Here is a 23,877-nt window from a genome sequence, read left to right as displayed (position 1 = left end):
AGCAGAACAAGCAGACAAAATCAGTGAGGATACAGAAAACTTAATGCTGCCAGCCATCTTGATTGACCTAACTGACGCCTATAGAACATAGCACCCAACAGCAGGTGAATACACATTTTTTCATGTGTCCATAAAACATTACCCCAGCTAGATCATATTCAAGGGTCTTAAAAAAAATCCATTACAAGTTTAAATGAATTAGAATTACCCAAAGTATGTTCTCTCAATATAACCAGCACAATAAGTCAAGAAAAAGAGCTAAAAGGCAGATTAGAAAGGAAGAAAACATATCTCTATTTTCAGTGTATTTATGGAAAAAATACCTCAAAGAACCTATCAAAATGCTATTATAAATAATAGATTGCAGGATTCTAGATCAGTATATAAAAATCGATTATATTTCTTCCAAGGAAAAATTGGAAATTAAAATAATTTTAAAGTACCATATGCAATAACATTAAAAAAAACTGGTTTCGAAATGTATTTAACACAATATGTGCACGACCTTCATGCTGCAACACTGATAAAAGCAATCAAAGAACAAAGTTGGAGGTACAACCACATGGTATCAAGATTTGCTCTAAAGCTACTGTAATCAAGATAGTATGGTATGAGGGAAATGATAAATATAGAGATTAATTGGACAGGAGAGACCCACATATATATGGCCAACTGATTTTTAAACAAAGGTGCCAGGGGAATTCAATAGGGGAAGAATAGCATTTTCAGTAAGTATGTCTAGAATGTCCATATGCAAAAAGAAGAAGGACCTAGACATATACCTCACTACCTTATATAAAAATTAATTCAAAGTTGATTGTAGATCAGCATGTAAAATGTAAATTTTCCAGAAGAGAACATGAAAATCTGAATGATTTTGGGTTTGGCCTGTTCCATGAGAGAATAACTGATCAATTATACTTTCTCAGACTTAAAATTTTGTTCTGTAAACAGTGTTAAGGAAATGATAAATCATAGACTGAAGTAAATATTTTCAAGTCATATATTTTAAAAAATACTTGTATCCAGAACAAATAGAGATGCAAATAACTCTCAAAACTCAATAATAACAACAGTTTTTTAAGTAGGTGAAAGGTTTGAATAGACATTTCATCAATGAAAATATGTGAATGATAAACACATGAAAAAAATGTTCATTATTGGGTGTTAGGGAAATGCAACTTAAAATTACAGTGAATATCACTATATGCCAATTAGAATTGGTTTAATAAAGAAAAATCTGACAATATCAAATGCTAATTAGGATGTAGAATGACCAAAAGTCTCATACATTGCTTTGGAGGAAATCCAAGTGGTAGAATCTCTTTGAAAAACAGTTTGGCAGTTTCTTCGAAAGTTAAACTTACATATACTGTGCGGTCTAGTTATACAACTACTAGGTTTTTATACAATTGAAATAAAAGCATAATTACACACAAAAACCTGTACATAAATGTTTATAGTGTCTGTATTCATACTTGCCCGAAGCTAGAAACAACTCAATTGTCTTTCATTGTGTGGTTGGATAAACAAATTGTAGTTTAGTCAAACAATGGAATACTATTGAGCAATAAAAAAGGAACAAACTATTGATACCCCCCAAAGCATGCATCATTCTTCATGCTAAGTGAAAAAATCCATACTGTATTATTCCTCCTTTTTTTGTGTGTGAATTTTTTTATTAGTTTCAGGTGCACAAGACAAAGTACCGTATTTGCCGGCGTATAAGACGACTGGGCGTATAAGACGACCCCCTAACATTTCCACTCAAAATACAGAGTTTGTTATATACTCGCCGTATAAGACTACCCCCTCTTCCGCATACCTTCCACACACCAAATAACTTTCAGTTTAAAATTTGCATCATACTTCTTTCTTTTGGCTGGTGCCATGATAGGGATGATAGGGGTTTGACTGGTCGACATTTTCTATGCTGTACTGTACAATGGTGCAGTATTGTGGTTGGCTGTTGGCTGTATACAAAGCCTGATTTGATTGGTCCCTGCTCCCTGTTTGCCCGCCCTGTCACTATAGCAGTCTGGTCCACCCTTGCATCAGCATCTCCCTGGGACCTCACTAGTGCGCAAGTGCAAGCTCTTCAACATTCTAACAGGCACCATGATAGCGCAAAATCGCGAATCTTCAATGCATATGTAAAGAAATATACGGTAACCCGAATTTACCACACTCGCAAAATTGCACACACCCGACCATACACCCAGTATGGTATCGCGATTCGTGATTTTGCGCTATCATACTGGGTGTATGCTCGGCTGTGTGCGATTTTGCGAGTGTCGTAAAATCACATAACAGCAAAATCGCATAACAGCCGAGCATACACCCAGCAGCGCTGCTGATGCCTGAACGGTATGTGGAATGAAGTGGGCGGGCATCGGGAGGCCACTATGGCACAGGGCAAGCACTATGGGCAGTCTATCTGAAGTGTACCTGGCGTATAAGACGACCCCCCCACTTGGAGACATATTTTTCGGGGCCAAAAAATCATCTTATACGCCGGCAAATACGGTAATACTTAGACGTTTATTATTTATATCCCTCACACTGTGTGAACCCCTATACCCCCATCCACTATCCCTCTGACATCGCACAGAGCCATTACATTTCCACTGTCTCTATTCCTAATGCTGTACTCCGCTTCTTGTAGGTATATACATACATATATATTTATATATATATATATATATAAAATTATAGTTGGCATTCATTATTGTTCAGCTTCAGATGTACAGTGCAGTGATCAAGCATCTACATCACCCTGACACGTGTCCATCGGATACCCTACAAAATCTTTACAACATTATTGATTACGTTCCCCAAATTAATTTTCAAAACCCCGTGGCCGTCTTGTGGTTACCAACTGTTTTCTAATCCCCTCACCTTCCCCCTTATCCCCACCCCCTCGCCCATCTAGCATCCTTCAGTTTTTCCTCTTTGTATCCAAAACTGTTTCAGATTAGTTCATTCACTTATTCTTTTCTTTAGATTCCTCATATAAGTGAGATCATATGGTATTTGTCTTTCTCTGTCTGACTTATTTTACTTAACATAATGTTCTCTAGGTCCATCCATGTTGTTGTAAATGGTAAGATTTCTTTCTTCTTTATGGCTGTGTAATACTCCATAGTATAAATGTACCACAGTTTCTTAATCCAGTCATCTACCGATGGGCATTTCAGTTGTTTCCATGTCTTGGCTATTGTGTATAGTGCTGCAATAAACATAGGAGTGCATTAAGATTTTTGCATTGGAGGTTTGGGTTTCTCCGGATAGATACCTAGGAGTGGAATTGCTGGATCATAAGGTAGTTCCATTTTCAGATTTTTGAGATACCTGATAACTCCATACTGTTTTCCATAGTGGCTGTCCCTCCAACAGAGCACAAGTGTTCCCTTTTCTCCACATCCGTGTCAGCACTTGTTGTTCGTTGATTTATTGATGATAGCCATTTTGACTGGGATGAGGTGGTATCTCATTGTGGTTTTTATTTACATTTCTCTGATGGTTAGTGAGGTTGAGCATTTTTTCATATGTCTGTTTTCCATCTGTATATCCTTTTTAGAAAAATGTCTCTTCATGTCCTCTGCCCATTTTTTAATTAAGTTGTTTGGAATTGAGTGAGTTTTTTATAAATTTGGGATATTAACCACTTATCAGATATATCATTGGCAAATATCTTTTCGCATTAAGTAGGATCCCGTTTTGTTTTATTGATGGTTTCCTTTGCTGTGAAAATCTTTTTAGTTTGATGTAATCCCACATGTTTATGTTTTCTCTCATTTCCCTCATGCGAGGGGATATATCAGAAAAAATCTTACTCCGGGTAATGTCTGTGAAGTTTCTTCCTATATTTTCTTCTAGGTATTTTATGGTTTTAGATCTTACATTTAAGTCTTTAAACCATTTTGAATTTATTTTTGTATATGGTGTAAGGAGTTGGTCCAGCTTCTTTTTTTTGCATGTGTCTGTGCAGGTTTCCCAGCACCATTTATTAAATAGACTGTCTTTACCCCACCGTACTTTCTTGCTTCCATTGTTGTAGATTAAATGGCCATATAGCCATGGATTTATTTCTGGATTCTCTATTCTATTCCATTGATCTATGTGTTTGTTTTTATGCCAGTACCATGCTGTTTTGATTACTGTAGTCTTGTAGTATAATTTGATGTCAGGTATTGTTATACCTCCCACTTTGTTCTTATTTTTCAAGATTGCTGAGGCTATCCGGGGTCTTTTATGGTCCCATATAAATTTTAGGATTACATGTTCTATTTCTGTGAAAAACATCGTTGGTAGTTTGATAGGAATTGTGTTGAATATTTATATTGCCTTAGGCAGTATGGACATTTTAACTATATTAATTCTTCCTATCCATGAACATGGTATGTGTTTCCATCTATTTGTATCTTCTTGTATTTCTTTCTTCAGTGTCTTATAATTTTCTGAGTACAGATCTTTTACTTCTTTGGTTAAATTTATTCCCAGGTATTTTATAGTCTTTGGAGCAATTGTAAATGGGATTGCTTTTTTAATTTCTCCTTCTGATGTTTTATTATTGGTATATACAAATGCAACTGATTTCTGAATATTAATTTTGTGTCTTGCTACTTTACTAAATTCATTCATCAGTTCCAATAGTTTCTTGGTGGAGTCTTTAGGGTTCTCTCTATATAGTATCATATCATCTGCATATAACGACAATTTCACTTCCTCCTTACCAATTTGGATGCCTTTTATTTCTTTTTCTTGTCTGATTGCTGTGGCTAGAACATCCAGCACTGTGTTCAATAGAAGTGGAGAAAGTGGGCAACCTTGCCTTGATGCTGATCTTAGGGGGAATGGTTTTAACTTTTCCCCATTGAGTATGTTGTTAGCTGTGGGTTTATCATATATGGCCTTTATTATATTGAGATATGATCCCTCTATTCCCACTTTCTTAAGGGTTTTTATCATAAATCGCTGCTGGATTTTATCAAATGCTTTTTCTGCATCTATTGATATGATCATGTGATTTTTATATTTCATTTTGCTAATGTGGTGTATCATATTAATTGATTTGCGGATGTTGAGTCACCCTTGCATACCAGGGATGAATCCCACTTGATCATGGTGTATGATCTTTTTAATGTATTGCTGAATTCTGTGCGCTAATATTTTGTTGAGGATTTTTGCATCTATGTTCATTAAAGATATCGGCCTGTCGTTGTCTTTTTTTGTAGTGTCTTTGTCTGATTTTGGGATCACGGTGATAGTGGCTTCGTATAAAGTGTTTGGGAGTCTTCCCTCCTTCTGGATATTTTAGAAGAGCTTGAAGAGAACAGGTGATAATTCTTTTTTGAACGTTTTGTAAAATGCACCTGTAAAGCCATCTGGTCCAGGGCTTTTGTTTGTTGGGAGACTGTTGATCACTAAATCAATTTCCCTGGTGGTAATCAGTCTATCCAGGTTCTCTGTTTCTTCTGGAGTTAGCCTTGGAAGGTTGTACTCCTCTAGAAAATTATCCATTTCTTCCAGATTGTCAAATTTGTTGGCATATAGTTGCTCATAGTAATTCCTTAATTTTTTTTTGTATTTCTGCGGTGTCTGTTGTCACTTCTCCTTTTTCATTTCTGATTTTATTAATTTGGGTCCTCTCTCTTTTTTTTAATGAGTCTGGCTAAAGGTTCGTCAATTTTGTTTATCTTCTCTAAGAACCAACTCTTGGATTCATTGATCTTTTGTATTGTTTTTCTGGTTTCTATTTCATTAATTTCCACTCTGATCTTTATTATCTCCTTCATTGTGCTCCCTTTGGGCTTATTTTGCTGTTCTTTTTCTAGATCCCTTAAGTGTGAAGATAAACTGTTAATTAGTGATGTTTCTTGTTTCTTTAGGTAGGCCTGCAATGCTATGAATTTCCCTTTTAGGACTGCTTTCGTAGCAACCCATAGATTTTGGGTATTGTGTTTTTATTTTCGTTTGTCTTGAGATATCTTTTGATTTCTTCCTTGATCTCCTGCTTGACCCATTCATTATTTAGTATCATGTTATTCAGTCTCCATGAATTGGTTGGTTTGTCTTCCTGGTTTTTTTCCCTGTAGTTCATTTCTAATTTCATAACACTGTGGTCAGAGAAGACAATTGGTATGATTTGAATTTTCTTAAATTTATCAAGACTTGTTTTGTGGTCTAACATGTGGTCTATCTTGGAAAATATTCCATGTGCGCTAGAGAAGAACGTGTATTCTGCAGCTTTGGGATGAAATGCTCTGAAAATATCAATTAAATCCAAGTGGTCAAATGTGTCATTTAAGGATGTTGTTTCCATGTTGATTTTCTCTCTGGAAGACCTGTACCTTGTTGTCAGAGCTGTGTTGAAGTCCCCTACTATGATAGTGGTACTGTTGATCTCTGTCTTTATGTCAGTCAATATCGGTTTTATATATTTAGGTGCTCCTATGTTGGGTGCATAGATGTTTACTAGGGTTATGTCCTCTTGTCGGATCGATCCCTTTATTATTACATAGTGCCCATCTTTGTCTTTTAAGATGTTATTCATTTTAAAGTCTATTTTGTCAGATATAAGTATTGCAACTCCAGCTTTTTTCTGATTTCCATTTGCATGAAATATCTTACTCCAACTCTTCACTTTTAGCCTGTGTATGTGTCTTGATCTGAGGTGAGTCTCTTGTATACAGCACATACAGCGTCTTGCTTTCTGATCCACTCAGTGTCTTTTGATTGGAGCATTTAATCCAGTTACATTTAATATGATTATTGATAGGTATACAGTTATTTTCTAAATTTGTAGTTAGATTTTTTCATCTTCTATATACAGAAGTCCTTTTAGTATTTCTTGCAATGATGGCTTGGTGGTAATAAATTCCTTTAGCTTATTCTTTTCTGGGAAGCTCTTTATCTCTCCATCAACTTTAAATGATAGCCTTGCTGGATAAAGCAATCTAGGTTGTAGGCCTTTCTTTTCCATCACTTTGAGTATCTCCTGCCACTCCCTCCTGGCCTTCAATATTTCTGTAGAAAAGTCATTTGATAGTCTTATGGGAGTTCCCTTGTATGTAACTCTCTGTCTTTCTCTTGCTGTTTTTAGGATTCTCTCTTTGTCTTTAAGCATTACCATTTTAACTATAATGTGTCTTGGTGTGGGCCTATTTGGGTTTATCCTGGTTGGAACTCTCTGCACTTCCTGAGCTTGTATGTTGGTTTCCTTCATCAGATTAGGTAAGTTTTCAGACATTATTACTTCAAATATGTTCTCAATCCCTTGCTTCCTCTCTTCGACTTCTGGTATTCCTATGATGCGCTTGATGTTATCCCAGAGGTCTCTTAAACCATCTTCATTGTTTTATATTCTTTTTTCTTTGTTTTGTTTGGTTGATCTCTGCTAACTTGTCTTCTAAGTTGCTGATTCGATCCTCTGCTTCATCTAACCTGCTGTTAATTCCTTCAAGTGAGTTCTTTATTTTGGTAATTTTGTTCTTTATTTCTAACTGGTTGTTCATTATGATTTCTCTATCCTTATGTCGTCTCTAAGCTCCTTAAACATTCTTATCACCAGTGTTCTGAACTCTGTCTCTGATAGGTTGGTTACCTTTGTTTCTTTTCGTTCCATTACTGGAGGTTTCTTCTGTTCTTTTATTTGGGACATGTTTCTTTGTTTCCCCATTCTGGCTGAGTGTCTGTGTTTGCTTCGATGTATTAGGTAGATCCCCTAGCGTTCTTAGTTCTTGCTGCGTTATCTTATGTAGTATGTGTCCTTTATATTTGACTTGCACTACTTCGTTCTTCTCCTCTGAGTGTACTCCAAAGGTGACTCTTGTGTTGTGTATATTGTCCTCTTAAAGAAGATCTTTAATTGCTTTTTGCTTGTGAGTAGGTGGGGTTAACTCCTAGGCTGACTAGTTGTGAGTCTTGGCTCTGCCCACCGCAGGGTGTTCTGCTGCGTGAGGGTTGACCACTTAAATGTGGTTTGGCCTCTATGGGCTCTTGTGCCTGTAGAGAATTCCCTCTGGGTGTGTCACTTGTAGGTCAAATCCGGTAGTACTCTGGTTTGTTCTGGAGTTGGCCTCTGTGTGTGTTGAATCTTGTGCCTCTTAAGCTGAGCCCTGGTGTAGGACAATTTCAGAACAAAGCAAATCACAAAGCACAATAACAACAACAACAAAGAAAAAATCAAATGCCTTCACATGTAAAAACAACCGACAACCCCCTCTCAACACGGGCAAAGATAGCAAAGATATAAAAACAAAACAAAACAAAACAAAATGAAAAGCAGCAACAGTCTTGGCTTAAGCCTACCAAGTAATCTCCAGGTTGTCCTCTGCTGTACCAAAGAGTCCTCTGCGTATTGGGGAAGCAGAGCCGGTAGAGTGACATTGGAAATGCACATTTAGATGCTTGGGGCTGAGGGATCTGGATGATAGTTTCTACAAAGTCAGTGCAGTTTCTGCTCTTGCCTGCACATATCCACACTGAGAGTAGCACCACCAGCCCTGTGTCCAGTTCTCCTGAGTCTTAGGGCAACTCTTGCGTGCGTGCGTGCGTGTGTGTGTGTGTGTGTGTGTGTGTGTGTGTGTGTTGCGAGTAGCCGGGAGATTTCTAAGCTGCTGAAAGCCCATAGCTGCGTCTGCCGCTTACTGCTGATCCCAGGGAGTGCCTCTGCTGTTGTAATTGCCCTGCGCAGACCAGAAAGGGTAGGGGCTGGGGTTGGAGGGGTCTTCTCTCTCCCAGCCCAGCCATGTCACACTCTTCCCACAGGCCAGAAAAGGTGGTGGCTGGGGTTGGTGGAGTCTCTTCTCTCCTAGCCCAGCAAAAATCACACTCTTACCAGCGTCTTCCCTGGGACAGAGCTGCACGCTAGTCTTCTTAGAGCCCTGAGCATTAAGCCTCTCTGTAATCTGACACTGCTCCTCATTTCAGGGGCCAGTTTAAGTCTCTGGAAGGGCGGGGGTAGGATTGGAAGAGTGGCGGGAGGGGCCCAGATATGGAGTTTGTGTCCTTTGTCAGGCCTACGGCCCAGCTGGAGGTCTCACTGAGGTTATTGCCTCAAATGCTGGATATGCTGCCCCCTCGGCGGGAGAGATCAGCTGTGGGATGCAGGGAAAGAGCCCACCTCCTGGCTTTTGTGTTCTCTGTTCTGTCCTGGGATCCCCTGCGTCTCTGCAGCTGCGGATGCCAGCCGCATTTCCACAGCTGCAAATGCCAGCCGAGTCTCTGGCACCGCACATGTGGGCCGCGTGTCCTCTCTGCTCCCTTCCCTCTGCCCCCACTCGCCCAATTTGCCCACCTTCAAGTAATCCTTGCACGAGTCTCTTAGCTGTTCTGCATGATGAGCAGAGAGTCCTTTGATGGGTTATAGATGTCCCATTTGTGATAAGATCCGGAGGAGAACTCAAAAAGTGCGCCGGCTGCCGCCATTCCTGTGACATTCTAGAATTTATTTTTAGTTCTTTTTTACAGCTTCAGTTTCTTAGTGAAAATAATACTTTTGTTCACTAATTTTATTCCTGAGCTCATTGAATGGCCTTTCTGGGTTTTTTGGTATCTCACTGAATTTATTTATTTATTTATTTATAATATGTTAAATGAAATAAGTCAGACAGAGAAAAACAAATACCATCTGATCTCACTTATATGTGGAATCTAAAGAAAAGAATAAATGAATGAACTAATCAGAAACGTCTCATTGAATTTTTTTCGAACTGTAATCTTGAATTCTCTGTCATTTAATTCACATTCTTCTGTGTCTTAGAGTTTCTTTTCTGGAGACTTCATTTTTTTTCTGAGCTACCTTTTTACCTTATGGATTATTTCTTTGCCTGAGCATTTGAAGAATTGAATTCATTTTTAGGTACTGTCTTTCTTTTGTTTTCCAGTAGATGGTGCTATAACAAAAGTTTTTGTTTTCTCTTGCCTGCGCTACTGGTACTTACAGGGTTTCCACAGGTTGGTGTTGCCTTCAATGTGAAAAATGTCCTGTATGCCCTGAAGAGGTGGGTGTTCCCTCTGTGAACTGGTCGCCTTGGTCTCAGGGCATCACCCCATGATGGGATGTGGCAGGCGATGGACCTATAAGGTCCCAACGCTGCTTGTTTGTAACCAGAGGCTGCCAGCCATGCAGAACTGTCTGAGGTGTCCCAGCTGCATCTACTGGGTTCCTCCCTGATGTGTGTGGAAGTGTGTGTGGCCAGGTGGAGGGGGATGCAGCACATCTGCAGCTACGTTTTTTCTACTGAGTTTAGCCGTAATGGGTACCAGACCCTCAGGCTGGAATGTTGCTTTAGCCTCTTAGTCCTCTCTGGGCAGCTGAGAGTGAGCTGTAACCAGGTAACTCCACTGCTCCCGTGTCAGCTAGAGTCAGGCAAGCAATGGGGTGGAGGATAGGGGAAGGTTCACACATCTGTGTTATCAAGCTTTTTTAAACCTTTGTAGGAGAACTAAATTAAATTAGTAATTTTTCCCCTATGGTGTTATCTAAGAAAAAGAAAGAAATGGAAAGCAACGGTCTAATTGCAGAGGTTCTAGTAAAAGTGTTCTAAGACTGATTGCATCAGAAATAAGTTGTTTTGGGAGGAAATATGTTTATTTTATTATTCAATAAACATTTACTGAGCACTCTACATGTCACCGAGTTTTCAGTATGTTCAAATCTGGAAGTAGATAAAAGATGATTAAGAAACTGTTTTAAAGCTGGAGTAAAAAGGCATAATTAACTATAGTAAAATATGATAATTGCTTTAATAAGAATATATTCTAAGTGCTAGTTGTATATTCAGAGGAGAACAATTTGCTGAGGAGGGAGAGGTGTGACATCAGAAAATGTTTCATGTAGGAAGTGATATTTGAATTGGGTTTGAAAGTTGAGGAGGAGTTTCCCAAGTGGAGGGAAGCCAGGCTGATTGCACGTAAGCAACAGCATTCATTCACCATCGACAAATAATAATTGGGTGAGGACTGTGTTCCACCTACTATTCAAGACACTGGGGCTACAGTGACGAACAACACCCCTGCCTCCAAGGAGCTGATATTCCAGTGAGGGAGACAGACAATAAACAAGTGTGGTGAGAGAAAACTAGACAACATAAGGGAACAGAATGCGATCTGGGGGAGGCGAGCCTGTTTATAAGGTTGTCAGGGTGTGTTCTGAGGAACCCTCGTCCTAGGAGATCTGTGAAAACAGGTTCTGGGGACAAATTAGTTGAGAAATATCACCCCAATAAGTCCTGCCATAAAGAAATTGAAGTAGTTCTGGATTAAACCAAATCAAACAATGCATTAGAGAAGAAAAGCCACTGAGTCATCACTAGGATTTTGTGAGCTAAAGACACTGTGGGAGAAGCTGGACTAGAGTATAAAGATTCCTGTGTCCTGTTGGTGCAGGAGCAGGGCCCAGGGCGGTGACTGTGGCCTGGTGAGGACAGCGTGTTTGTGCCCCATGCACGAATGGGAACCGGCAATGATGGGATCAGATTTTGGATTTGAGGAAAGTTACTGTGGTGGCAGTTTGGAAGCTGTTTTCAGTAAGGAAAGAATAAAGCTAGAAGCTTTGTGATAAAAAAGAGAATGATGAGAATCTAAACAATGGAGAGGAAAAGGTAGGTTTTAAAGACATTTGGTGGTAGAATCAATTCAGTCAGATAACTAAGTTTATAGATAATGAAGAGTGAGTCAGAAACATTCTTAGCATGTAATGTTTTAAATGAATGAAAGTTCATTTTCCAGAGAGGGAAACTCGCCCCTGATCTGCCAGTAAATGAAGATCACAGCAGAGTCGTGAGGCAGCACAGGGTAAACTTTGCTGAGTGTGTGAGAAACAACAGAGTAATGTGTTGAAAAGTGTTCTAGACTCTGCATCTCTCACATTTTCTCCCATCTTTGAAATAAAGAAAGGTTTAAAATGAAAAGGTTTAAAATTAAAGTGGAACAAAATCAATACGGTCTACTTTTAAAAGGTTGTGCTTTTGAGGAAGAAACAAGACAAGCTTATGGCTTTTAAAGAAGACAGACTATGACCTTGAATTAGAGACAGATTAGCTGCATGTCTAATTGGTGAGTGCAGCACACCTAGTTGCTGGCTCACTGGAGCCAAGGACCGGCAGGTGGCTACGTTCTGCTGCCAGATAATCACCTGGACCTCACTGGCAGGCATTAAAGCAAAGGCACAGAGGAATTTGCCTGGCAGGGAGTATTAGAGAGATTAGGAGGAGAGAAGGAAGTGTGGCTCCAATGTAATCCCCATTTCTGTGGTATATACGTATACATGTGTGTTTAAGTATAAATATAGCATTCCCCACCAGCATGTTTTATCACACGTTCGTCACCTGGCTGTGATCTATCGCCAATCAAGTGAGGAAGATATCACCTTATTTTCTCTTTGTTTTTCCACTGCAAGGATATCTCGGCTAGCCACTTTCCTAGAATTCAAAAAACAAACTTACCAAATACAAATATAATCAATGTTTTCTTGTAAAAATGACAAACTGCAATATTTTTTTTAAAACAGATTTAATCTTCTTGGTGGACTTTATATTTTTAACTTTATCAGCTGACTAGAGAGAAAAAAAGTTAAAGAATATGAATTACCAAAGTATAGTAGTGTTATGTCCCCACCCCTTATTTTTCTTAGCCTTTTGATTACTAGATTAGAACAATAAATGGATTGTTATGCTTGACATTTTTGTGCTTTAGTCTGTAAGTATTGGCATTAAAAACCAAAAGTCAAATTTTCATTTGAGCACTATTCTTAGATCTTCGTAGAATTTTTTTTCTTTAAGTAATAAGCTTGTGTTTTCAAATCTGCCTTTATATCTTATGGTTGTTCAAATTGTTTAATTGTATTTTTCTAAGGCAGAATTAGGAAACGTCTGGCCTAGACATCAGAATTAACATTTGCTTTGGTTTCCTCCTGGACAACTTCTCTTTCAGTATTAATTCTGTATGCAAGAGGAAATCATGGTGTGCTCTGCCTCCTCCAGAACGGAACATGAAAACTGGACAGTCCATGTCATTGCTCAGTGGGACACACCTTTTGTGAGCTGTGGGTTACACTTTGATGTTTCTGGGCTATGGAAATGGCAAGTTGTAGACTTCGTTTCATTTACCCTAGTTCTCTGGTTTTGCACATTTTTCTTTCACCTTCCTGGTTGTTTCCTTTCGTCTCCCTACATTTCTTCCTCTCAGTGAGTTTCCATCTCTGTAGTATGAGATTCCCTCACCCTTTCTTATCTCTGACCGTCACTCTGGCCAGACCCCACTGGCTGAACTCCGTCCTCGGGGTACTCTCCCTGAGAGAGGGCAAAGGCCGTTTGTGAGGTTGGAGGTTCTGCCTTCACAAACGATGTGGGCAAAACAAACACTGTCACAAAGCACTGTTGCCTGACGTCTTCATTCTGGTTTCTCGACAGTATTGTTTTTTCTTTTAAAATTTTGCTATCATGTTCAACATACGATTCTAATACTAAATACAGAGGGTGCCAAAAATATGTATACACATTCTAAGCAAGGAAAAAACTGTATACAAAGCAAATGCTAATTAAAATTGTAATACTCAATATATATTGATAACAATAAATGAACACAAGTCCTGTTTGACTTCTGCAATTACAAGAGGTGCTCAAAAGGGTTACCATCAGCGTCTAGACCCTTCTGATTATGGCGAACTACTGCTTGAGCAACGTTGACCAAAATGTCCACTTGTATAGTTTTTTGGCACCCCTGGTTTATATAAGCAAGCACATTATGAACTATCTCCCTGCATACTGCCCTCCCCCCAGCATATTTTTTTAAAGATTAGGTAGGTACGTTCAAAATTAACCATTTTTTTCTTCATTCTTGAGAAAACATCAAAGGAAAACGTACCACTTTGGGTTAAATCCTAATCTTTCGGAGGTTCACAGTAGCCTGGCTATCATGTATATATGTCAAGCCTATCTGTCCACAGCCCTGGGACATAGACTGTTCTGTTAAAACTTAGCACTTTGAAACAAGGTTACTTGAATTATGACTAAACAAAACATTTAAATTCTAAATGAGACCAACTATTCCAAAACCCGGCATTTCAGGAAATGAGGATGGATCAGTAACCATAGTCATGTATTTCAACCATCACTGCAGGACCATCCCTCTTTGGTCTCAGCGGTGAGCATTGTCAGCATCTCAATGTTACGTTAACACAAATGGTTTGTTCACTTTGGGAAAAGCAGTCTTTCTATAATACGTAAAACATATTGTAGGGAATTTAGCTTTTGTCCCCAAATTCTGTTTTACAGATTCTCCCTCAGGCATCTGTCTCTGGATTTTAGTCTTTCTTTACTACATTTCTGTTTTTGGTCCTATTTCGCAAACTGAATTTTAGTATCTTGCTCATACCTCAATTCTCCCTTCCTTTCTTTGAGTTTTAGGTTTGCATGTCCTGCCTTGGAGTCATGCAGCCCATCAGCAATTTGCACCAGCACCATCCTCACATAGACATACCTGTAGAATATCTCTGTATAGTGTTTGCCGGTGATGTTTATATCAGAAAAATCTAAGAAAATGGATGCAGAAAAAGTCCCAAGTTGCACTCCATATACAAATGGTAGAATATCAGAATCACTTGTGAAAATTCTGAAGTCAGCAGAAGGGGGATGTTGGTGACAGTGACACGTATATTACTGCATGAAAAGCATGTTTGTTAATCGTATTGCTTCATGACTAGTAAATAAGTGGTATTTGGGGTGTTTTACATTTATTTTACATGATAGTTTATTACTCCTATACTTATATTTTACTAAGTATTAAAGGTAGTTAGTTTTATTTAGAAAGTCAGTTGGGGTTGGGGTGTTGAATGATAGGTAATGGCTTACTCCCAAACAGTGGGGGACAGGCTCCTGTTTGAGCTTGTAGAACCGCTGTCTTTCAAAAACAGTTTATGCTCATTAAGTGGGAAATGTTTCTATCTCTAAATCTGACCACTTCTTACCACCACGACCGTTACCACTCCATCCAAGCCTCCATCATTGAGTTCCTGAATTCTTGTCATGACCTCTCTGTCCCCTACCCCAGGCTGTGCCCAACACCAAAGGCAGAATAATTATGTTAAAAATTGAAGTCAGTTCACATCACCCCTGTGCTGAGAACATAGCAGTAGCTCCCCATTTTACTCAGAGAAAAAGCCAAACTTCATTCACTGGTCTACTCTATCTCTGCAATATAGATCATAATGTGAAATTAAAACAATATTTTTATTATTGGATTTTTTTAAGTAATGTTGCACATTTTCTATCTTAATTTTAAAACATTTAAATATTTTATATTTTTCTTAAGGAAAACAGGATCATTAAGTTGCAAATGATTTTTTAATTTTTAATTCTTTCTGCAGTAAATGGCCTTCACTAGACAGATACCTCTATTTTTAACAGGATATATTTCTCCATCTCTGAAATGAAGATAATACTTAACCAATAACGTCTAATCACGTCAAAGCAGTCCTTTTCTTGGATTTTTCCTATGAGCTTATTTATTGTCTCCACATCCCCATTACTTGATATTCTTTCTCCTTCTCTAGCGCTTCTCCTTGGGCCTAAATTTATCTGTCTGTCTTTGAAAGCTTTTCCAGCCAGTGAAAAACACTCTCTTCTCCTTTTTCCCATCACACCTTTACACGTGCAGAAACTTTTATCCACTCAAATATGCTGTGACATGATCAGTAAAGTTTTTTACAGATACATGGTTAAATGATTTTTTTTATGGATTTGTAGGAAAATTTCAAATAAAAATTATTCCTAGGAAGATAAAGCAAAAAATAAGAGGAAAAGTAAATGATTTTTGTTAAGGAAGAGCCTCCTCTGGGAGTGGAGCGGGGTGGTGGGGGTTGGAGGGATTGATTTGTGATTAATCTAAATTTAACGTTTTTGATGGAACCTAAAATTTCAAGATACATAAATCTGTTTCTCATATTCTGTGGCATATAAGTTAGTTTTTCATAATAGTTCTTTTTCACATGTGTGTATTATCACACAACTAGATACTAATATCTCTTGTAAGCATTAGGTTGGCGCAAAAGTAATTGCATTATTTGCAATTATTTTTAACCTTTTAAACCGCAATTACTTTTGCACCAACCTAATATTTCTTTATAGCATGTTTCCCAATCATATATATTCCGATTGTATAATATGTATAATGTTACATATTTGCTTTGCAAGGAAGATATTTAAATATGTTATATATATACATACATATGAACAAGAAATACGTATACATAGAATAGGGTGTTAGATTCATTGTTTTGTTTTTACATAAAAATTTATCATATACCACACAGTTGAGCTTTTTGCTTATTTCTGTGAATTCATTTTCTCTTCAGATAATTTATGATTATTTAAACTGTATGTCTTTGCTTCTCCAAGATTGTAATTCATAGATATGCATGTATTGGTATCGATATTTGCCAACAATCAATTCAAGTTCATCTCTGCCATAATTTGAATTATCTATGGGTAAAAACATTGGTAAATATGAGCTGAGAATGTGAGAATTACTTGGAAGACTTCGTGACTTTTTTCATTTTAAAAAATGTACAGTCACTTTAAATTGATTGATTTATAGTTATTTTAAATTGATTTATTTTTCATTTTTGCTCTAATGATTCAAGAAAAGTGGACAGGTCAAATAGGCAGATAGGCAGGATCCTGGGTGTTCTGATTGGTTGGCATTTACACAGGTCTTTCATTCAAGATTTAATTAGAAGGTGACCTAAAATTCAGAAATGTAACCTATACAACAATCAGAAAAACAATTCTTTTAAGCACACTCTTGTCAGTTCCGTATGATGCACATTCTGCAACTATAATTTGTTTGTGTATCTGTCAAAAGACGTAGGCTACATTCAGTAATGTAGAGAGCAAGAATTGCGACCCCATGTACATTTCTTTTTGTCGTAGGAAGGTCAGCCTTGTGAAAAGGGATAGAAATTAACATTTTTCCAGAATTATATTTCCTTTCATTTGAGGCTATCTCTTAATTCCAGGCTACATATACACTTTATTTATTGGACGGGAGAGTTAATGAAACTTCACAAATTTCAACTGGCATTGTACTCTGCTGATAAGAATGGGAGTTTTCACCTCTGAAGAGATTACATGAAGTAGAATTGGAAAGCAAATTGTATTTACAAAAGATAGGATGATATTCCTAATAGGTGTTCAGAATTGACTATTCACTCTCATATTCCGCGGAGCTTTACTAGAAATAACTTCATTTCAAAAAAGGACAAATCTGATTGAAGATAAAAGCATTTGCTTTCCACACATACTCATCCAGAGGGTTTATATTGAATTTTCCTGATGGGCACACAGCTGTATTTCATGCTGTATCTGTATAAGCTGGTAATGTGGAAAATAAAAATCTAAATAGTATATTTGATTGCTTCATGCACCGACCATTTAGATTACCAGATTTATATCTACAATTTTAGAAGAGAGTTTGCAATATGATGTTCTGACAATAACTGTCAAAGTCATAATGCTCAGATCTGTTTTCATCTTGTTGTTAAGGTAAAGCTGTTGAAATTCACAGTTGGTAGGTCAGAAAGATCACTTACTATCTCTTGTCATCTATGGTTTAATGCTGACCTAAGTGGCTACTGTATAATGCCAAAATTACTACACTGTCCAGGCTGCAGAGATACAGCATGCTCCATGATTTAATGCTTTTCCTGTCTGGAATGAAGATGGCCAACAACCATGAGCTACACTGTTTTAGAAGATACTGAATTTGTAATTCTTCTTTCTCTTTTTTCCGTTCATTTTAGATTTTGGATTTAGTAAAAGGGACACATTACCAGGTAGCCTGTCAGAAATACTTTGAGATGACACATAAAGTAAGTAAATTTTTAAACTTTATAACCTAATTCTTTGTCTTTGGTTACTCTGTTTCATTTAGGATTTTTAATTGCAGCAATCGAAACCACTCTAGCTATTTTTAGCAGAAAGGGATTTATTGCACAGTATTAGGTAGCTTATAAAATTTACAGAAGTTCCGGAGAATGAAGCTTCCATGTTCCAGGACCAGGAATATTGTTACTAGGCGAAGGTACATCATGAGAAAGCCTTTACTGCAGCTGCCATCTACCACTCTACATCTAGGGATGAGAACAAGGATTGGTAAACTTTTCTGTAAAGTGTCAGATTGTAAAAATTTTAGGCTTACAACCCATATGGCCTCTGTCACAATGGCTCAGCTCTGCTATCGTAATACAAAAGGAGCCATAGTATGTAAATGAACACGTAGGGCTGTGTTCCAGTATAACTTTATTTATGAAAACAGTGGGCCACATTTGACACACAGGCCCTAGGCAGCCAACCTCAGGAGTAGATCTAGAACTTTTGCCACAGCTGCCCAGAAGAACCAAAGGCTTTTGCCATCTTCCTTGCAGGAAATCTGATCTTTTTACTTGCCCCCACCTCATATTACTCTAATCTACTGCCCGAGTCTTGTATTTATCTGTATGGCATACGTGGTGGACTCTTTAACTGCAAGGGAGTCAGGGAAACATGTTTGTTTTTTATCTTGCCAGCCTCCTTAGTACAACAAGGTCGGCTAGCATAGATTCTGAAAGGAGTAAAACAAGGGTCACAAACTCAGAGGCCTACAGAGGTCAGGCAAATAACCCCCCAGAAATGCATCTGGCAGAGATTAGCCCCAGAGAGTACGGTAAGTAGGAACTGTGGAGCACTGAATAAGTCATACCCAGGTAGAGGCTTTCACATGGACAAGTTTGAATACCCTGCACAGGTCAACAACGCATCTGCAAGTCAAATTCAGCCCACCAGTCCTCAGTGTGCAACCATTGATCCTGATCATGGCTGCCTAACCTAGGACAGACATTCAAGAATGGACTTGGAGCTCCATGTACTTCTTGAAATATTCCTTCTATGAATACATTTGTGCTTTTTTTGTGTGTGTGTGAGTCTGTGGTGTTCCAGTTTCAAAGGGATCGATAATCCTCCCCAAAAGATGTTGCAGTTATTGAATTCATCATCAGTTATACCAGGCGATGCTAAGTTTTATAATCAGTTTTATGTGTTTTAGTTTTCATGAAATAATTTTTCTATTGTGGTTATGTAATTGCAGAATTTCTTGATAAATTACTTCATAGGAAAAATGCATCCTATAATATTACCAATGATGATGAAAATAATAATGCTGACATCACCAACAACTATAGAACCCTTAATGCATGCCAGCCACAGCACAGAGTACTTTGGATATATTAGCTCTTTTGATCCACATAACAGTACTACCATTAGGTACTATTTTTATCCTCATTTATGAATAAAGCCTAGAGAAGCTGAGGAAAATGTCTACAGTGATACTGCATATAAGGGATAGAACTTTCATTTGAAACAGGATGTTGAGTAGTTGCTCAATCTAAAGCTTAAGAGCCTAACCAGGATTGTGCTGTTCTACAGTATCTGGTACTAGAGTTGTAATAACTACTGTTGAGGTCATTAGCATTTTCCCTTCTAGATTCATGATCCATCCTTCTTGATCCATCCTTCACAGTTTACATTAAAACAAAACAAAAACAAAAATGGTTCAACAATGAAATTAGTGAAATCTGAGGCCTAGCAATTCTACCTGACTTGCCCAAGTTTCCACAATTGGTTAATAGGAGATGTGGAGCTAGAAATCTGGTGGGTCTAGTCCTCTTTCTATTATACCTAAATGTTAAAAATATGTAAAGACAAAGAATTGAGAATAGAGACTTCTGGTCAAGATGGCAGAGTGGGTAAATGCTGTGCTTACCTCATCCCACATCAAAATTACACCTAAATTATAGAACAAGTCATTGAGAATCATCTGAATTCTAGCTGAACAGAAGTGCTATAACTAGGGACATATTGAAGAAGCCATGTTGAGATTGGTAGCTGGGCTAGAGATGCAGAATGGTCAGGTCCCACGCTCATGGTATGGTGATTAAAAAGCAGGAGGAATACCTTGTCTGCAGAGGTCCCATGAAGAACGGGGTCCCAGGGCCAGGAAGAGGAGTCCCCATAACATCTGGCTTTGTAAACCAGTGTAAACCTGGGATTGCATTCAGGAGGGCTGCTGGAGACTTAAGTGCTGTAGGTTTTATAGGACCCACACACAGACTCACTCACTCACTCACTCACTCACTCACTGTCTCTGGTCTCCAGTGTAGAGTTAGCAGCATAAAAAGCACCAGAGACGTAAACAGAGGAACTAAATTGACTAGCTTTCAGGCTTGAGGGTCAGGACAGTTTTATCAGGGGATGGAAGTACTTGTCAGGCACCATTGTTCCTTTGTTGATCTCTCCTAAGCACCTCCAAGCCCAGCACAAGCAGCAACCAATTGAAGAACACTTTGTACCTCCTACCGAACAGCCCCAAGGCAATACAAGCAATGATTGACTTTGACCTGCACCAGAGCCCCTCCCAAGAGGCTCCAGAACCACCATACTTGGTGGCTAGCTTTAGATGACACCAGAGCACCATCTAACCATCTCTATGAATGACAAAGTGAACTTGGTTGGCAGTATAGCCACACTAAAGATACTCCTCCTCCTTGGGGTCAGCCCCTTCACAACAGCTCATCCACTGTAATGACAGTCAGCCCTCAGTCGGTTAGCCTGAGGGCAAATCCCACCAACTGATGTGCCAACAGCAGTCAAGGCTCAACAGCATCAGGAGAGCACACATAACCCACACAAGGGACACCCCTGCAGCACCCAGCTATGGTGACCAGGAAGACTGTACCATATAGGACACTTAAGGCCACTCTGCCAAGACCAGGAGACTAGCAGATCTACCTAATACATAGACACAAATACATGGAATCACCTAAAATGATGAGACAAAGAAACATGTCCCAAATGAAAGAAGAGGACAAAACTCCAGGAAAAGAACTAAACAAAATGGAGATAAGCAGTCTACCAGATGCAGAGTTCAAAGCATTGATTATAAGGATGCCCATTGAACTTAGGGGACGAATAGATGAATTCAGTGGGGTAGTCAACAAAGAGATAGGAAACAAAAATGGAGATAGAAAAACAAAAGAACAACTCAGAAATGAAGACTACAGTGACTGAAATGAAGCCTGCATTAGAGGATACGAAGCAGAGGATTGAATCAGTGATCTGGAAGACAAGGTAGTATAAACAACCCAATCAAAAAGCAAAAAGAAAAAAATCAAATGAGGGTAGTTTAAGGGACTCTGGGACAACATCAAGTGTATGAACATTCATATCATAGGATCAACATTAATTCATACCAGAAGAAAAAGAAAGACAGCAAGGGATTGAAAAGCTATTTGAAGAAATAATGACCTAAAACTTCCCTAACCTGTCAAACAAAAGAGATGAGACATACAAATCCAGGAAGCACAGAGAGTCCCAACAGAAATGAACCCAAAAAGGCCCACACCAAGACACATCATAATTAAAATGCCAAAGGTTAAAGACAAAGAGAGATTCTTAAAAGTAGCAAGAGAAAAGCAGTTAGTTACCTATAAGGGAGCTCCTATAAGACTGTCAACTGATTTTTCAACAGAAACTTTGAAGGCCAGAAGGGAATGGCATAAAATAATTAAAGTTATGAAAAACAAGTACCTACAACGAAGGCTATTGTACCCAGGAAAGCTATTATTTAGAATCAAATGACAGATAAAGATCTTCCCAGATAAGAAAAAGCTAAAGGAGTTCATCACCACCAAACCTGTATTATAAGAAATGTTAGAGACTTCTTTAAAATGATTAAAAATATGAATAAGAAAATATTGGAAAGAAAAAAAATTCTCACTGACAAAGTAAAACACTTAGTAAAAGCAGTGAATCAATCAACACTTTCCAGGACAGACCACATGTTTGGCCACAAAACAAGTCTCAGTAAATTTAAGAAGATTGAAATCATATTGAGCATTTTTCCTGATCAAAATGGTATGAAACTAGAAATCAGTTACAAAAAGAAAGCTGAAAAATATACAAACACTTGGAGGCTAAATAATATGCTACTAAATAATGAATGTTTCTCAAACTAAAAAGTTTTTTCACAGCAAAGGAAACCATCAATAAAACAAAAAGGGATCCTACTGTATGGGAAAAGATATTTGCCAATGATATATCTGATAAGGGATTAATATCACAAATCTATAAAAAACTTACTCAACTCAACTCCAAAAAAACAAGCAACCCAATTAAAAAATGGGCAGAGGACTTGAAGAGACATTTTTCTAAAAAGGACATACAGAAGGCAAGAAGACATATGAAGAAATGCTCAACCTCACTAACCATCAGAGAAATGCAAATAAAAACCACAATGAGATACCACCTCACTCCAGTCAAAATGGCTATCATCAATAAATCAACAAACAACAAATGCTGGCGTGGATGTGGAGAAAAGGGAACGCTAGTGCACTGTTGGTGGGATTGCAGATTAGTGCAGCCACTATGGAAAACAGTATGGAGGTATCTCAGGAATCTGAAAATGGAACTACCCTATGATCCAGTAATTCCACTCCTAGGCATCTACCCGGAGAAATCCAAAACTCCAATTCAAAAATCTGTATGCACTCCTATGTTTATTGCAGCACTTTACACAATAGCCAAGATATGGAAACAACCGAAATGCCCATCGGTAGATGACTGGATTAAGAAGCTGTGATACATTTATACAATGGAGTATTACGCAGCCATAAAGAAGAAAGAAATCTTATCATTTGCAGCAACATGGATGGATCTAGAGAACATTATGTTAAGTGAAATAAGTCAGAAAGAGAAAGACAAGTACCATATGATCTCACTTATATATGGAATCTAAAGAAAAGACTATGTGAATGAACTAATCAGAAACAGTTTTGGGGACACAAAGAAAAAACCGAGAGTTGTTAGATGGGTGTGTGGGGGGGTTGGGGATAAGGGGAAAGGTGAAGGGATTTGGAAGCAGCTGGTAACCACAAGATGGCCTCAGGGTTTTTTTGAAAATTAATTTGGGGAAGGTATTCAATAATGTTGTAAAGATTTTGTTGGGTATCCGATGGACATGCGTCCTATTTGGGAGACCACCTCAGGGATACTGTGGATACCTGATCATGGCATTGTACACCAGAAGCTAAACATTAATGAATGGCAACTATAATTTTATATATATAATGTGATGGTTCAGTGTGAGGTCGGAGGGATAGTGGATGGGGGGAGGGGGGTTCACAGTGTGAGGGATATAAATGATGAACGTCTAAGTATTACCTTGTCTTGTACACCTGAAACTAATAAATAAAAAAAAAGAAAAAAAAAATGAATGTTTCAATAATGAAATCAAGGAAGAAATCAAAAGATACCTTGAGACAAATGAAGACACAATTTCCCAAAATCTATGGGACACAGCCAGAACAGTTCTAAGAGGGAAATTTATAGCAATACAAGCCTACCTTAAGAGGCAAGAAAAACCTCAAATTGACAATTTAACCATGCACCTAAAGGAACTAGAAAAAGCATGACGAAGCCCCAAATGAGTGGAAAGAAGGAAATAATAATGATCAGAGTGGAAATAAACAAAATAGAGTCTAAAAAAAAAATTAAAAAGGTCAGTGAAACCAAGAGCTGTTTATATGAAAATGTAAACACAATTGATAAACCTTTAGCCATACTCATCAAGAAAGAGTTCCCAAATAAAATCAGAAGTGAAAGATGTGACAACCAATACCACAGGAATACAAATAATTGTAAGAAAATAATATGAACAATTATATGTCAATAAACTGTACAACCTGGAAGAAATGGATAAATTCCTAGAAACGTACAGTCTTCCAGGACTGAATCAGGAAGAAACAGAAAATCTGAACAGACCAATAACTGCTAACAAAAT

The 23,877-nt window shown here is 38.0% G+C and overlaps 1 protein-coding gene across 2 annotated transcripts in view; it reads left to right on the top strand.

Moving 5' to 3' along the window:
- Window positions 1-23,877, top strand: part of PRIM2 (DNA primase subunit 2) — a 191,624-nt gene that overhangs the window by 158,632 nt on the left and 9,115 nt on the right. For both annotated transcript variants that reach the window (XM_081044533.1, XM_081044534.1), the window contains one exon: window positions 17,807-17,875. In XM_081044533.1, the coding sequence (XP_080900659.1) occupies window positions 17,807-17,875 (69 nt within the window). The remainder of the gene's footprint in view (window positions 1-17,806; window positions 17,876-23,877) is intronic.

Source organism: Rhinolophus hipposideros (genome assembly GCF_964194185.1).
Source record: "Rhinolophus hipposideros genome assembly, chromosome: 3".
Lineage (NCBI taxonomy): Eukaryota > Metazoa > Chordata > Mammalia > Chiroptera > Rhinolophidae > Rhinolophus > Rhinolophus hipposideros.
This window is presented reverse-complemented; position numbering and strand designations above follow the sequence as displayed.